This window comes from Drosophila suzukii, chromosome 2R (genome assembly GCF_043229965.1).
Source record: "Drosophila suzukii chromosome 2R, CBGP_Dsuzu_IsoJpt1.0, whole genome shotgun sequence".
Lineage (NCBI taxonomy): Eukaryota > Metazoa > Arthropoda > Insecta > Diptera > Drosophilidae > Drosophila > Drosophila suzukii.
This window is the reverse complement of record NC_092081.1, coordinates 6,787,117-6,804,373: the sequence shown is the minus strand read 5'-3', so window position 1 is coordinate 6,804,373 and position 17,257 is coordinate 6,787,117. Positions and strand designations below refer to the sequence as shown.

The window sequence follows — 17,257 nt, the reverse complement described above, 5'->3', positions numbered from 1 at the left end:
CTCGAGAACTGATTTAAGTAGGTCATAGTTGCACATTGTCGAATTGGGCCCCATATGTTCGAAAGTCACATTACCTGTAGCTCCTGGCTCACATTTACGGGCACTAGTCGTTCGGAACTCGTGGAGGGCACATCGCTCTTAAAAACGTTGTGTTTGATGTTTGGTCTGTCTCGCATTTAGGGTATTATTTATATGAAGGTAATGAGCGAGGCAAAAACCTTTTAGCAATACCGTCAGAATGTACTGTAGTGTCTAATATACTTCGACGATTTTAGGGAACGGTTGGTTTGGAAACAGAATCTATAAAGTTTAGGAGTGAATTTGGTCTGATCTTAGAAACATTTTTTTCAAAACATACTTTTTGGTTGTTATACCCGTTACTCGTAGAGTAAAAGGGTATACTAGATTCGTCGGAAAGTATGTAACAGGCAGAAGGAAGCGTTTCCGACCAGGATCACTAGTCATGTCCGTCTGTCCGTCTGTCCGTATGAACGCTGAGATCTCGGAAACTATAGGAGCTACAATACTGGGATTAGGAATGCAGATTCCTGAGATTCCTGCGCAGCGCAAGTTTGTTTCAGAAATGAGCCACGCCCACTCTAACGCCCACAAACCGCCCAAAACTGTGACTCCTACAGTTTTGATGCTGGAATAAACTGATTTTAACTGAAATGTATTGTTCTTATCAATACCTATCGATTGACCCAAAAAAATAGTTTGCCGCGCCCACTTTAACGCCCACAAACCGCCCGCAAATCTCAAAAAATCGTTAATATGAACGCGGATATCTCAGAAACTATCAAAGATAGAGAAATGGGATCTCAGATATAAATTCCGTAGCCTTGTACGTTTGTTACGCGAATATGCCACGCCCACTCTAACGCCCACAAACCGCCAAACCTGTGGCGCCCACAATTTTCATGCTAGATAAAAATTTATAACTGAAATGTATTGGTCTCGTCAATAGCTACCGATTGATCCAAAAAGTTCGCCACGCCCATTCTAACGCCCATAACGCTTAAATCTGTCTACCGCCCACATAACCATATATTGAGATCACGGGTAGGTGGCGCATTTCAATCTCGCTTGCATTTCCCTTTGGTCCCTTTAGCTGAGTAACGGGTATCTAATAGTCAAGGTACTCGACTATAGCGTTCTTCCTTGTTTTTCATTTGTCTACTTATTTTTGAACGCGTTTTTGTGACACCGAGATTTGTTTTTCGGGGTAAATTTTGTTGGAAGAGATTTTGCTTATGTTAGGATGTACAACGTCAGTTAGGTAAATCGATAGGTATTGACGAAATTAATATATTTCAGTTAAAATTTGTTTGTGATCGGTCAAGTATATATATACTCTATGGGGTCTGAGTCGTTTTCTTCTACCTGTTACATACTTTTCCCCGAACACAATATACCCTCTACAAGTAACGATGCAGATGTACAAGTAGTGATTTAGATAGAAAGATGAATTGTTCATGCAGGGAGTGCGCACAAAAACTAATGAGGTTCTTTTAGTGCCAGACTACAAAACAACCAAACACGTAGTGAAGAACACTCATGATATCTTTTTAAAAATAAATACACCAAATAATTATAAAAACCCTTTTATTTAAAGTAAAACGGTTTTTGTAGAAAAATTACTTCATATCTGATCATATGATCTGCTCCATCCGGATTTCATTAAACTAAATGAGCAACATTTTGTCCTCTTTATTCCTTATCAATGGCAGCAATGATCCAATCCCTAAATTTCATAACATTTGTAAATACAAGAATGCCTTCAGATGAATAGCTGACAATTCCCAACAAATAGTAACGTTCTCTATTATATGTATTCATGGGTACTACCAGAATGTCTCCACGCTTCTGGTAGGACTGACCTATCTCGGGAGGAACTTCCACACAAAGTTGAGTTTCATCGATGACAGATCCGACATAATCTGAACACATTCGGGTGGTCAAGGGCTTAACGCTAAATCTATTACTTGTCGCTTGGTCAAAAAGGAATGGTATTCCTTCGAATCTGTGAGGGAGCTCTATTTTTGCTAGACAAATCGGTCTGATGCCATCTGGAAAAGAAAACTCTGTAGGCAAGACGGTAGACTCAAAAAATAATTATACCTTTGATATGCACCGCTCCAATCAGTTTTAGTAGTGCTATATCATTCTTGAAATCATCCGTATTTTTTGGGTGCTTTAAAACCGAGTCAACTCTGAATACCGCAAAGTCTTTTTCCATCATTACCGACACATCCCTGGGGATAATTCAAAAATTTATTAAGTTATTCACAAAGACAACTTGAAGATAACTTACAAACAGGCGGCATTTTCTGGCAAATCCGTGGCAATGGTGACGACGAATCCTGAAAATGCAGTTATTTTATTTTAGATCAAAACTGAGATAGTGAATTGGAAGTTTATTAATGTCCTTTAAAGTTTGATTAATTTCGAAAGTGCCAAATTATAATTTATATCAACGAAATTGATACTCACGCTCTGTAATAAGCACGCCCACGCTCTCAAAACCAGGTCCATAAATGGTAGGCCGCAAGATCGATGGCATGTGATCTTCACTGCAGCCACTATCCAATATCGGTAACGCCAAATTTGGTAGAGCCGGTTTCGGATAAACCGCTGGATGAACTGTCGGAGGAATACCCTGAAACTTCGGAGGAAACACATGAACCGTTGGGACTCCTGGAGAAATCGGCCGCATTTGATGAACCACCGGAGGACCCACCGGATAACCCACCTGATGACCACCTGATGAATAAGCCCCCGGATAGCCCACCCACGGATAAGCCTCCGGATAAGCCGTCGGAGGACGCAACGGATAAACGCTCGGAGAGCCCATCGGTTGAAACCCTGGATAAAAGCCTGTGGGCTTTTGGGGGATTATTTGGGCGTATGGGGTATCATATTTTGAAATGGTTGTCTGAATCCAATCGACAAAGCTTGTCACATCGGTATACACTCCCAATCCATCGCATGTTTGTTTTCCGTAGCTTACGATCCCGAACTGTGTTTCAAGACCAGTCTTTTGATCGATGGTTATACTAGTTGTCAATGGACCTCCAGAATCGCCCAGACAGGTGTCGCCATATGGGCTTCCTGCGCAAATCTGACTCGAACTATGATATACTTTAAATTCGTTGTTGCACTCTTGGCGGTTTTTCTGGTACAGAATGGTGGTTTGAAGTATTTCGCTTTCACTGCCGTTCTTATGGCCCCAGCCAAAGACATTAAACGTTTTTGTTTTCTCTACTTGATATTTAATGCGCGTATCCAAAAAAATACAAATTGGTCGAATATAAGCTGCGGGGAAGTGAATTAAAAACGCTATCGGATGGATATTTAGTTAACATACCATTGTACTCGACCCTGTTTGACAGTTTAAGCAGGCCTATATCATTCACAATACCATTGAATCCAGGGTGAATAATGTATTGACTGACTTGGTGTCTGACGAGGGGGGAGTGCTTTTTGTGTGCCCCCAAATTTACGAATCTGTAATTTAAATAATACATTTTTATATTAAATGATTTTTAGGATGTTTAGGAATGTTTAAAATAAATCCAGTCTGATGAAGATCAGATGAACAGATATGTACATTTTTATATTAATATAATGCTAGATTTTATAATAATAATAATAATGAACAATAAATTGTATATTTAGATAAAGGAGTTTTGCAATGATCTTAGGGTTTCATTAAAATGTACTAATACGTAAAATAAGCCAGTTAAAACTCCCTAAAAAAATGTTTCCGCATTGATTTCTTTGGTAGGTTATAGATTTTCATGAAGGGAAAATGTAGACATGAGTAATAGACTTTGAAGCAAATGCAACTATTTTAAGAAATGTCTTTTGGTGTAAAGTCTCTATTTTAAGGTTACTACTTACAGCTTGTATCTGTTATCCAAGCAATGTGCTGCAGTCAAAACCCAGCCTGCATTAAAATATTAATTATTATGTATAAATACATATATATGAACATTATCTCGCTAGCGTAGCTATATATAAAAATACCAACTTCTATGAATCAACGTTCCGCCACACAAGAAATGCGTGGCATTTGTTATGGCTGCCATCCAGCTGGCATCATTTTCGTTCGCGTTTCTGCCACCGTTAATTCTGGGTCGAATTGAAGTTCCACAGGGTTGCTCCAAAAATTGGGAAGAAGCCTTTTGGCTAAGGAAAAAAGTAAACAAAAGAACACAACAGACTTCAGACTTCATCTCACGCTAGGCAAAATCAAACTGAAACAAAATTGGACTGCATACCGACGTCTTATCAGAGAGAAGAAGAAAAAAAGATCAAAAGATCAAACAAATATATTTTTATTACAGTGAATTGTTTTTGTTTTCCGTTCATATTCACAACATTTTTTTATAATAAATGATTCAGTTATGATTCATTGAATCCATTGGATTCTCGGGTCCCTAACTTGCATACAATGAAATAAGTCGCCGAATAAACCAGGAATACGTTTGTTGAGGCTTGTATATAAGATGATCTAGAGGTTATCAATATTTTTTATTATTATAGCGTTGTAAATCTACATATTCTGATACGTTAAGTGCCTCAAGAGGAATCCCTAGATTCGAACTATAATTCTGATTAACTAACTTCATTAACCCGCGCCCGATGGGCTCTGAAACGAACTCACTTCCAATTTTGTCATCTCCGGTGCAGAGTGGCTAAATTTGCTTCGAAACGGCTTTTGGCCACACAATATGAACATCAGGATGGGGACAGTGGGGCTCGGGGTCTATTGTGCTGCGAGCCGACTAATGGCATCCATTAGACACAAAAGGCCAAATTGCTTGGCCCGATTCCGATGGCATCAATATATATATATAGCACACAGACACAAAATGCATTTACTTGGACTTTTTGTGCGATCTATTGTCACGTGAGCGGGCAAACGTGTGTGAGTGAGTGAGTTGCCATTGTGTAATTGATTTCGGTTCCCAAAGCCAAAAGTTCCCGCAGCTATTTGCATGACCGGCATTTATCTGGCCTGTGTGGGTATTCAGGATTCAGGATTCCGTACTTTGTATTTAGTATTCCGTATAGAGCAGTTCTCTTTTAGTATGCACGGCATGTACAACGCAAGCCTAAAACAAAAAGAAAAGGCCGGCGATTTTCGCATGCGGATCACATATGTATGGCCAGCCCGATTAATCCAATCCGATTGCCCACTGAACTTGCAGATTGTTTCCGCCAAATCACGACGATTAAGTCATGAACGCACTCGATATGAATAAACAATTTCTGAGCGTCTCCCAGGACCATCAGCATCTGACGACCTCGGTGGCAGACCGGCGGAGTCGCTCCAGGTGAGACTATATACTAACCTTCTTGGAAACCAGATGATAATGGTATCTATCATTGCAGATCGGAGCGTGCCTCGAGCCTGGCCCTGCCGCTCAACTCCCTGCTGGACTTCTACGACAAGCAGCAGGAGCAGTGCAAGTCGGTCACCCTGCTGCCACTGCCCAGCAACTGCAGCAACATCGGCGACAGCAGCAACACCGGGGACAGCAGCAACATCTCCACCAGCAACAGCATCGTGCGGCGACACTCCTCCCACTACTATCCCATGCTCGAGGACAAGCAGAAGCCGTCGCAGCTGTCCCAGGCAGCCACCGAAATGCTTGTAAGTAGCGATTGGTAGATACATATGTACAGTATACACAGAGAGAATTCAGACGTTCTCATCTGAGTTAAAAATGTTCTTAAGAAAAGAACGACGTTTTTTAAGTCGAAAATGTTCACAATTTACATTCCTTATCTCAACAACTAAACTATTAGTCCAGTCAGTGGTGTATTCTCTTCAGAAAAAGCCAAAAATGCACCTCTTACTCTACAATTCTTGTGTAGAACAAGGACGTAATCTATTGTATTTCACTGGCTTGCTTAATTATCCACGATATTTATTCATGAAACTGTTACCAAAAATAGTTAAGAAAGCAAGTTTGTAATATTTTTGGTGAAAGCTGCGCAATATACAGCATCAATAGGTCCGTGTGACGACACTACTCTTGCAACATAAGGTTCAACATATTGTTTTTATACCCTTGCATAGGGTATAATGATTTTAGTTAGATGTTTGCCAAAGCTATCGGGATGCAACCTTCCCAAAATTCTTATTTTTATTGGGTGTAGTCGGACCACTGTAGCTTCCTTAGAAATGATCAAGAAAATATTTTTAAAAAAATTTAAATATATAAGTTTTGGTGTTTTTTGACATATTAACTTCTACTCTTCGGAATTTCGTTCTTTTAATGTTTCTAAGTTTCGAATAAAATCACAAAAAAATCGAACGATTTTATCATATAGCTGACATGGGAACGATATTATAAAACATATATAAACCATGTTCCGATGGGAACGACCTGGCAGGGTATAGAAACTTCGGCTTGCCAAAGCTAGCTTCCATTCTTGTTAATTTTCAAACTCCTAGTCGCTTCACTCTTCGTTCAACGGAAATTTAATAAAGTTTACCTTTTAACACGAAAGTGACCATAATGACCATCACAAGCTTCCTCATATAGCATTACACGAGAATTGTACTTCATGAACATTATGGGAAACCAAAATAGGTAAAAGTCAGAAGTTTAATGAGTGTTCCTGGAAAGTTATATTTACTTTCAACGCAATTTAAGCTCCCAGCTATTGCAATTAGCCAGTATTCTCCCATTATTATAAGCCTTTACTTTTAATAGTACGAGAGAAATGCAGTATAATAAAATGTGGTAAGCTTTTAGCATTTTCTGAACAAATTGTTTTATTTTGGTGCAATGCACGTTTACCTTTCAACAATAGCATTCAGTGCCCAACAATTTTTTAAAGTTTTAAAGAGGTACCAACTACTGAGGATTTAGTGGTATAAATATTATGATGTGCTCCTCATTGCTTGCATTTTTTGGCTGACGTTGCAGAGAGGAGAGTTTCTAGTTAAGATTAGCGTCCGCGGGATTTCCGTAAAGTTTTTCTGACTTTGCATGACTCAAAAGATCGATGATGACGGCAGCCAAAACCACTCCGCCTGTTCCGGATACATTATGAAGCAGGGCCCCCAAATCCGCACAAAGTTATTTGCGATTTTACTTTCCGGGGCCGCGTCGGGATTTCTGCACTCGGCTTAGCGAGGGCTTAGTCCCTGTCCCCCACCATCATCCTCTGCACCTGGCAGGGGCTTAAATTGCAGAATATTGCCACTGGATAATATTGCCACAGTAGAAGAACCTAGGAGTAAACATTACCGTGGGAAAGCATTCCAAAATATGAAAAATTGTACATTTTTAGGTTTAAAAACGAACTTTAAAGCTAATGGTTTTACATTTTTCAATATAAATTTTATTATATTTAAAGCTCTGAAAAACAATCTCTGCTTAAATGCATAGGTATTTTAATAAACATCATATAAATGGAGAATAAATTTACTGAACATGAATCGAAAGCACAAATGATATTTTCAAGTTTTTTCCGGGTAGTTGCGCAGATTTTATTAAAAATGTTCTCAATCCCAGAGAAATTACTGATTTTATTGATACAAAATGTGCAGTTTAATTATGAGAAAGTTCTGAGAAAAATGACCCATTTTTCATGTTTGCTCTTATGCAATCCCCCGAATGATTTCCACTGTATTTGCCCAGCCATGTCTCACAGTCCTTTTTCCTCGAATTTTCTCATTTTCCCGCCGGCAGGTAAACATGACGGAGCAGAAATATGGCCAGTCAGCGCACCAGGGGGCGGCCATGTCCACCACAGGAGGCAGGCAGTTCCACCAGCAGATCCAACAGCACCAACAGCGGGTGGACACCCCGGTGACGCCCCCACCGCCCATTCCGCGTCGCCTTCTGCGCGGCAAGTCCGCCTGGCAGGCTTCCACGCCCCACCCACTTCCACTTCCTCCTTCGGCTGGCGGACAGGAAGGCGCCCATGGCACGGGCACAGTGTTTGTTTATCCGCAGCCAACGAACGTGACCACAGAGGCAGTGGGTCGGGGATCGGGCGACGGAGGAGGAGGAGGAGGAGCTGGGCTGCAATCAGCGCTGCTTGTTGACATAGCCACACGTCCTGCGCCCGGATATGCGGATGCCGATGGGATTTCCGATGACGACCGCATGAGTCTGGAGAACTCCGTGTTTGACGAGTCGCTAACCTCCACGCCCGTCAAGGTCGCCGGCTATCTGGCCGGACGCTACTCTGGCCTGAGCCACATGGCCAAGCGGGCTCAGCGCTCCTCCAGCAGCACCGTGGACTCGGCCTACGGCTCATCGCTGGGCGGGCACAGCGAGCGTTTTGCCAGCAGCTCCACCAGCGTGGACTTTCGCAGTCGCTTCTCCTCGGTGGACACGCAGTCCTCCCTCGACGAGAAGCCCCTGTCCAGCTCGATTGACTCACCTTTGGCCAGGGACTCCAGGGATGCGTACCGAGATGCCATGCACAAGCTGAACAACAATAATACCAGCCTGGGATTGCCCCTTTATCCGGCCAGTAATAATAACAACGGCAGCATTATAAGCAGCGGAGGAGGATTGGGAGTCGGAGGAGCTGATGGCTCCAAGTTACCAGTGGTTCCTGCTCGCAAGCAGCCACCTCCTCTAAAGGGCAGCGGGAACAGCAACAACTCGGTGGGCGAGACCCAATCCCAGGGCTCTTCCTCCAAGGAACCCAGCAGCGTCTCGGCATCGGCGTCCACTTCGTCCGCCGCCTCGGCAGGATCCAGCACCATTTCCAGTGGCACTATGTCATCCATGTCGGGGACATGCCCGGCGACTATGCCGTCTACCGACTCAACTACCAAACGTCCAGGGCCTCCGGAGCCACCATTGCGACAGGCCAATGTCTTTGATCTGGTGGATTCGGGCTCACGGGGTCATCCGCCTCCTCCGTTGACGGTGCGGAATAAGTTGGTCCGCAACAACAAGCCGCCACCCATCACCTATCCACGGATGCAGCAGCGTCAGGACTCCACTTTGTCCAGCGACAGCTACTCGATCAGCTCCAGTCCTGGCTACAACTCCAAACTGATGGAGGTTCCCCTGTTGGGCTCGAGCCGCAAGTCCAATGCTCCCGGCTCCGCCCAGCGACAGACTCCTCTCATGGATTTGGCACCAACGCGATTTTTGGGAGGATCCTCCTCCGGAAGTGGCAAGCAGGCTCCCGCAGTACCGCCGCCCAGGGGCAAGATCAACTTTCGGCAGGACTCGACCATCTCGAGCGACAGCTTCAGTCAGACGTCCAGCCCGGGCTACAATCCCAAGCTCATGGAGGCGCCGCTGCTACCTTCTTTGTCCGCCAAGCGATTGTGCAGTGGTAAGTGTTAAAACCATTCCAATACCGAGCTTTCTTACAGGTATACTCCTCTTTTAGCTCCTGCTCCGATTGTGTGCCGCCAGGGGGTGCAGCACGAGCCCATTGAGGAGTTGGAACCGCCACAGACGATCTCGCCACTCCACAAGACGGCTGGCCAACCCAGCAGCCTGCAGACCATAGTGCGCTTCCAGAATGGAGCACCGCACACTATGTCCTTGCAGCACCAGGTAAACCAAAAGACCAACAAAAAGTTAAGAGAGATCTTTTATCATCATATCATATCATTTCAGATTATCAACCGGCGAAAGAGCTCCAATCCGTACATCACCAACGGCCGCTTGAAGTTCCGCCTGTTCCAGATCCTGATCAACGCCTTCGCCCTGCTGGCCATCGCCGGGGGTCTGGCCGCCTACTTTAATGCCTATCCAACTATCAAGTTCGTCAACAAGACCATCATCAATACGATCCATGTGGAGGACACTACGAGTTTTGGCAAGAATCCAGCCCCAGGCACTTGCCTTCCCATCATTGTGCGCTTTTGTCAGGGTCCCCAGATCCCCTACAACTACACCGTGTTCCCCAACTACATCGGTCACTTTGGCCAGCTGGAGACGCAAACGGTAATCATTGGGATAGATTTACTTATTTTGAGGTTGTGTTAACTCAAATTGATTGAAGGACTTGGATTCCTATGAGGCCCTGGTGGATGTGAGGTGCTACGAGCTGGTGTCCCTGTTTCTGTGCACGCTTTTTGTGCCCAAGTGCGGCCAGAGCGGGTGAGTTTAATATAGAAACCTTAAGTGGGTGCTATTATATTAAATATATACTCAGTGATAACAGTCTTATCTTACCCTATCAAATATTAAAAATCTTTTAAGTAAGGATATATTAAAGAGATTTTTAATCATTGTGGTTTTATCTTTTCAACTATTAAACATTTTCTAACAATTCTAGTCTTCTTACTAAGAATATTCTTATCTTTCCAAATTTAAACTTTTTTAAGTAATATTGGTAAAAGTTAAAAAACAAAAAAACCCAAATACCAAATATTAAAGATATCTCGAGTAATCTCATTCCAAATATCATACAACTTTTTTAGTTACTACAGTCTTAACTTTTCCAATACCAAGAATCGATTTAGTAATGATGATCATGATCTCTTACAGCGCCACTGTGCCACCTTGTAAGACCCTCTGCACGGAGACAATGCGTCGCTGCGGCTTCTTTTTCGACGTATTCGGATTGAGTCTACCGGAGTACCTGAACTGCAAGCTCTTCAAAGACTTTCCCAGTCCCGAGGATTGCGTTGGTGTGGATGAGGTCCGCGAGGTGATGAAGGCCGCCACGCATCCCAAGTGCGATGGCTTCCAGTGCGACCAGAACCGCTGTCTGCCGCAGGAGTACGTGTGCGATGGCCACCTGGACTGCATGGACCAAGCGGACGAGGCCTCCTGCGAACGGTGCGGTCCGGACGAGATCTACTGCGGGGATAGCCAGTGCATCGGTACGAAGCACATATGCGATGGGATCATCGACTGTCCCTACGGCCAGGATGAGCGCAATTGCCGTGAGTTAGGAGCTTATCATCCCTGGTGGAAGCTAACCATTTTTCCAAATCCTTCCCAGTGAGACTGAGCGAACGGAATGGCGATGTGGGCACTGGGGTTCTGGAGGTCTATCGCATCGGTCAGCGGCAATGGATGCCCGCTTGTGTGAAGAACTGGGATCGGGCGGTCTCGCCCAGCGCTGTTTGCTCCATTCTGGGCTACTCGGCTGTGAATGCCACCAGTGTCCTGACCCAACGTACTCATCGCCCGCTTCTGGCCTCTGTGAATGTGTCCACTGACATTTGGAAGATGTACGCCAAAAGGAAGTCAACCTTGATGCAGGAGTTCGCCAACTGCAAGAAGTCGGAGGACTATCCGATGGCTGAGCTCACATGCTCCAATTATGGTGGGTAATCCTGCAGAGAAATTATCACTATTGCTCTACCTCTTTGTATTTCAGAGTGCGGCCGAGTTAAGCGGGGCAGGCACAAGCCTTCGAGGCGGATCATAGGAGGAACCCAGGCAAGTCCCGGCAATTGGCCATTCCTGGCCGCCATTTTGGGCGGTCCGGAGAAGATCTTCTACTGCGCCGGCGTCCTTATATCGGATCAATGGGTCCTTACAGCCTCGCACTGCGTGGGAAAGTAAGTTGTGCTTTGGAAATGTAAAACAATTAAGGCACTAATATTCCTTTTCGATTGACAGCTATAGCGTAATTGACTTGGAGGACTGGACCATTCAGCTGGGCGTAACGCGTCGCAACTCCTTCACCTACTCGGGTCAGAAGGTCAAGGTCAAGGCTGTCATTCCCCATCCGCAGTACAACATGGCCATTGCCCACGACAATGACATAGCCCTCTTTCAGGTGGGGTTAATTTTTACCATTAGTTTATTCCTGGCTTAATTTATTTTGGATAACCCTGCAGCTCTCCACACGCGTTGCCTTCCATGAGCACCTTTTACCCGTTTGTTTGCCGCCACCGAGCGTGAGGAATCTGCATCCTGGCACCCTGTGCACCGTCATCGGATGGGGCAAGCGGGAGGACAAGGATCGTGAGTGGATTATAGAGATTTCCGGACTAAGTACAAGACAAATCATTCTTCTTTATCCCACAGCCAAGTCCACGTACGAGTTTATAGTGAACGAGGTGCAGGTGCCCATTATCACGCGTAACCAGTGCGACGAGTGGCTGGACAACTTGACCGTGTCGGAGGGCATGGTGTGTGCCGGATTCGACGATGGCGGCAAGGATGCCTGTCAGGTGAGTCTTGCCTAATCATCAAACTTAGCATATGTATATAAACACAATCCAAATGCCAGGGCGACTCGGGTGGTCCGCTGCTGTGTCCGTATCCGGGGGAGAAGGATCGCTGGTTCGTTGGCGGCATCGTGTCCTGGGGCATTATGTGTGCCCATCCCCGTCTGCCCGGCGTGTATGCCAATGTGGTGCAGTATGTGCCCTGGATACAGGAGCAGATCGCGAAGCACACACGTCCCATCAACGAGGATCGGGTGAACAAGTACGACCTGCATCCGGGTGGACCCGACATCCTGTCCAAAATAGCCACTGACCCGATGCACGAGGGCAAGCCCCACCACTTCACCCACTCCAGGACATCGTCCAAAAACTAATCCTGGCCACGATGAAGATGAAAACTAACGAGTAGAGCCAGAGTCAAGTCTCACTGGAACCGAGCATATCCACGAAACGATTGCACAAAGTACTACACATATAAAACAAACAAAACACAGAACCGATGGATCCTGTAGGATACATACATATATTTTGCTACTGAACTTAGGGTATTAGCCATCCGGCTAACACCGATTTGGGCAACATAATCATGTGTCAATTTGCCGAATTTATTTGTCAATTTTTTTACAAAGAGATTTTTATGAACCTATGTGAAATCCAAGGAAATTAATAACCCAGACAGGCGGAAATAATTAACCCAAAATGGGCGCAACTATATGTCAATATAACGCGATTAATATATTTACAAGTAAAACCAAGATAACATTTATGTACCCGATATCTAACCACTTGATAATTGTGTCTAAATACCCCGAAACCCAGACAATAATTCGATTTTGTAGCTGAATTTTGTGTTGAAAAGTTCCGGACAAAATGAAACTTGTATTATTATAGGTATTACTTTGGAGGAAACTAAATTATGATAAACGAAGAGAAACTCTGAAAAATATTGTGAAGTATAAATAGTAGAATCACAGCTATTGAGTGTTGACAACTAAAACAGTAAATAAGCAAATCAATTGTAGAAAATGTGTAACTATAACTAAACCAAAGAAAAACAAGGAAAATTTGCTGATCTTGGGCATTTGATGGACGTAGTCGTAAGCTCCTCTCCAAAATATGCTGTCTTAGAACACAGAATCTATCCAACAATAAGAAAGTGCAGTTGACAATAATGAGAAATGCACAATAAGCAAGAAAATTGTATCTAGCTATAAGTCGTGAAAATAATATGTAACTAAAATGCGTGGGTTTCAGCTTTAAAGAACACAAAAAGAATGGTATAATATCAAATGGCAGATGTCAGAGAGGTGGTCAGAAGGAATATACTTATACACATAGCATACGAATCGTACTATTTATGCGGTGAACTACAGAAGGTATACACGCTTCGATAGTGGACATGTCAATGTAACTTAATATTTAGAACTATTTACACGCCAACGCAACTCGTTTGTCACGCCCCACTTAGACTGGCCGCTTTAGCCGAAGCTCAAGGTAACGCCCTGATTGCGATCCCCACTCATCCATAACCCTGGTGTGCCATCTAGAAGATAGAAATGCTAACGTGCAACAGTTTGTAGGCACTACTATTTTGCAAAGGAATCGCACGAAAATGAATGTAAATTACGCGTAACTAAAGACTCAAAATTGGTTGTTTCAACACACACAAAATACACGAACACACACTTGAGCTTCGCGATGTGTACAGCTTTGATATTGTTTTCGAGTCGGAACCGGAAACCAAAATTGGCCGGTATTCCGCAGCTCGATGTTTTTAACTTATCGTTTCTAGCTAAAACCTGTTGAAATGCTTTAGACAAGAGATTGCAAATGTATAACCGATAACTACTAGCTCTAGTTGGACATACTATGCCTAAATATATATATATGCATGTTTTGTACAATCAGTTTACAAGTGGAAAAGTATTACTAGTCTTAACGGGGGGTTAAATGAAGCGCATATTACACAAGGCACACGATGTTTTGAGCGGAACATGAACACAAACCAATATGTAACTGAAATATATACAAGAAATATACATATAACGGATACATATATTCTATATATATATTGTAGTAGTAGCTATTAAGCAGATGTGATGGTGTCTAAATTTATACATGCATATTACCAAGCGAAAAATGGAAAGCTTAGAATATACTCGAGACAAATCTGTGGGCTGTTCTAGATCGAGCATACTAACTATAATGACAGAGTACAGCGGACAGATCCAGGACAATACATACTTATAAAGATATACCCATATCATAGAAATTATGCTTACTTTGATATTGTGCACTGCATGAACATACACATATCGGTGGGTTCCTGAAATCCCCAGAAGTTTTACAACAACAGGTGCCTGAAACCAGGAAATAACGTTGGTGATAGGTCACACGGGGATTTCAGAAACACCTCCGTTCGATACAGTTTGTGTTTGAACTCAGGCGAAGACTCCCTAGCTGTTGCCTTGGACAGAAAGCCACACTTTCACCCTTTCAGTTTTCTGGGGTTCACTCCCCTCGTGCATTTACGATCACACGGATCATGGCGAGCTATTTTTATACACCCCATGCTCCAGGCTACTATCAAAACGCTTAGCTTTATGTACATTTAGTCTAAATCGAACACAACCCATATATTATATATATTGTAGATGTAAAAATGCTTAGCATTGGCGAGTGGAGTGAGTGAAATAATTTACACGTGGCATGAATAGCAGATTAGATAATTACTAAGTACAATACGCATACAATCAACACGCAAACTCAGAATCGCACAAGTCCCATATCCTAGTTGAATTTCTGCGCTTAATGGGGATCGCCCCCAAGGATTCGATTCAGTTCCGCATGCTCCATGTGCTTGGGAGGACACTACATATACTCAAGCCCCAAAAAAAACAAAGAAACAAAGAAATTGTAGCGAAAAGTTATGTGTAAAATGTAGCAAAATCCAAAAACAAGAAGCTGATTAACAAACTAGTTGAATTTACATGTGTCGCGAAAATAATGAATCATAGTATGTGTACTCACGTATCAGAATATTATATTTAAATGTTTAAAGATGATCATTTGATGAGAAGCACTTGTTATTTATGCACAGACGGAACTTTGTGAAGAATTTACATGAACAAACTTTGACAATAAAAGACAAACTGAATTTTTTCCTGTGAGCTGGACAAGCGCATCGGAAGCATTGAGAATTTATGAAAAGTTTTACATTCAGATTTTGAAGTTTTGACGCGAATCGGAGAATATTGTTGAACATTTATTTTGGAAAACAAAGAGAGAATAACCATGACAATAAGGCAATGTCCTACAATAACTGGGAAAGTGCAGTATCCTAAATGTAACTACATAAACTACACACAGACACGTATAACCAACTAAATGCTAAAAGCAACATGTCATACAATACATGATATATACTTACACACATATATTATATAAATGTTGGAAAATAAATGTATAAAACCATATCAGATTGTAAATGTCTTTTAATAGTTGGTTTCCCCAGGAACTCACATAATCTGATGTTGCAATTTTGTCAACACTTTTCGCCTAACTAATAAATTTTTCTTGATCCCGTTTTCACGTCCTCATGCTAAGCTAAAAGTAGCGTTTTAAATGTACATTTTCATAAGAATTGTGGGTATACACCTACTTTTTTTACCAAGAGGATGAGAAAACGGGCCTTAAAACTATGCATCGAAAATGCTATGGCAAATGCATCATTACTTGAGGTAGCTCTGCACCACTTCGCGCATGTCCTTGATGACCTGCCTCTGATCGGAGGCTCCCACCACAGCCGTTCCCGAAACGATCATGTTGGCTCCCGCCTTGGCACAGCACTCGATTGTCTTGGGTCCCACTCCTCCGTCCACCTCGATGTCCAGGTTGGGATAGTTCTCGCGCAGCCACTCCACCTTCGGCATCATGTCGCCCATGAAAGATTGTCCTCCAAAACCAGGTTCCACGGTCATTACAAGCACAAGATCGGCAATGCTCATGTACTTCTCCAGGTCTTTTACCTATAAAGGAAGTGCAACCATATGATATTGTAATAAATATAATAAAATTGTTAGGTGTATAAGAAATTTCAGATAGAGACATTTTTAAGGGAAATTCAATATTTTCATATTAATTTCTGGGATAATAACAATAACTATAACTTCAGAATATAAGCCATGCTTAAAGAATTCTTCTTTAGTTTCCTTTATCAGGTGCTTCACTTTTTAGTTCTTTGAAAAAAATGGGGCATTTAAAGCTTTTCCATTCCGTACTAACAAGTTCTAATACCTTAAGTAAGGAGTTTCAAGTTTTGCCCGGCTTGTAATAAATATAACAATAATATTAGGTATCCCAGTAAAAAAGAAAAAAAAATAGATAGAAAAAGGGTTCATATACAAATCTGACATAATAACAACAACAATAACTTGAACAAGTTTGAACAATTCTTCTTTAGTTTCCTTCACCAGGGCCTTTACTGTTTTGTTCTTTGTAAAAACTGGGCATTGAAAGCCATTCCATCCCGTACCAACAAGTTCTAATACCTTAAGTAAGGAGTTTCAAAACATAACCTCAACTCACCTCTGTGCCCGGCTTGATGGCGAGGCCCACCTTCATGCCCGATTCCTGGACCAGGCGGCTGACCCTCTCCACATCCTCCACCGGCTCGATGTGGAACGTGTAGAGATTGACACCCGCATCGGCCATGGGCGCTATCCACTGCTCCGGGTTCTGGACCATCATGTGCGTCTCGAAGAAGGCCGTCTGAATGGGATTACGAAGTATGTAAGTGGATATCTCGATCTGGGGACCGCAAACTCACCTTGATCTTGTTGCGCAAGCTCTTGACCATGGGGTGACCGAAGGTGAGATTGGGCACAAATGTGCCGTCCATCACGTCCAGATGCAGGTAGTCCGCTCCATTGTCCAGCAGCTTCTGGGACTCCGCCGCTAGGTTGGACAGGTCTGCATTGAGAATGCTGGGACCGATCTTGGCTCGAACGGGCATCATCTTGGTGGAACAGCTACTGAGCAGGCGGAGCACGGAGCGTTTCGTGGACGCCGTGTTGTTGACTTGAGGTCACACAGAGGGGAGCTGGAGCTCGGAACATTTGA

At 43.2% G+C, this 17,257-nt stretch overlaps 3 protein-coding genes across 8 annotated transcripts in view; 1 reads left to right on the top strand and 2 right to left on the bottom strand.

The window, feature by feature from the left end:
• Nucleotides 1-15,612, top strand: part of Corin (corin serine peptidase) — a 43,199-nt gene extending 27,587 nt beyond the window's left edge. For 3 of the 4 annotated variants that reach the window (XM_070995002.1, XM_070995003.1, XM_070995001.1), the window contains exons 2-13: nt 5,217-5,342; nt 5,401-5,662; nt 7,716-9,330; nt 9,388-9,557; nt 9,621-9,950; nt 10,009-10,106; nt 10,497-10,897; nt 10,957-11,283; nt 11,338-11,521; nt 11,583-11,742; nt 11,804-12,139; nt 12,199-15,612. In XM_070995002.1, coding sequence (XP_070851103.1) covers nt 5,248-5,342; nt 5,401-5,662; nt 7,716-9,330; nt 9,388-9,557; nt 9,621-9,950; nt 10,009-10,106; nt 10,497-10,897; nt 10,957-11,283; nt 11,338-11,521; nt 11,583-11,742; nt 11,804-12,139; nt 12,199-12,510 — 4,290 coding nt within the window. In that variant the 5' untranslated portion in view covers nt 5,217-5,247 and the 3' untranslated portion in view covers nt 12,511-15,612. The remainder of the gene's footprint in view (nt 1-5,216; nt 5,343-5,400; nt 5,663-7,715; nt 9,331-9,387; nt 9,558-9,620; nt 9,951-10,008; nt 10,107-10,496; nt 10,898-10,956; nt 11,284-11,337; nt 11,522-11,582; nt 11,743-11,803; nt 12,140-12,198) is intronic. The other variant, XM_017085090.4, reaches the window with a different exon arrangement.
• Nucleotides 1,589-4,264, bottom strand: LOC108017921 (prostasin). 3 transcript variants are annotated; one of them, XM_070994999.1, is made up of 8 exons: nt 4,034-4,264; nt 3,904-3,949; nt 3,368-3,507; nt 2,753-3,315; nt 2,494-2,665; nt 2,315-2,363; nt 2,122-2,255; nt 1,589-2,069 (listed from the first exon to the last, which is right to left on the bottom strand). In XM_070994999.1, exons 1-8 carry the CDS (start codon nt 4,236-4,238, stop codon nt 1,711-1,713), a joined length of 1,668 nt encoding a protein of 555 aa, XP_070851100.1. In that variant the 5' UTR covers nt 4,239-4,264; the 3' UTR covers nt 1,589-1,710. The 3 variants fall into 3 exon arrangements, with proteins under 3 accessions (XP_070851100.1, XP_070851101.1, XP_016940584.3); XM_070995000.1 differs by having other exon boundaries at nt 2,494-2,659; XM_017085095.4 differs by having other exon boundaries at nt 2,494-3,315.
• Nucleotides 15,613-17,248, bottom strand: Rpe (ribulose-phosphate 3-epimerase). The gene is made up of 3 exons (XM_017085097.4): nt 16,965-17,248; nt 16,724-16,906; nt 15,613-16,164 (listed from the first exon to the last, which is right to left on the bottom strand). Exons 1-3 carry the CDS (start codon nt 17,151-17,153, stop codon nt 15,868-15,870), a joined length of 669 nt encoding a protein of 222 aa, XP_016940586.3. The 5' UTR covers nt 17,154-17,248; the 3' UTR covers nt 15,613-15,867.
• Between the last annotated feature and the right edge of the window lie 9 nt (nt 17,249-17,257).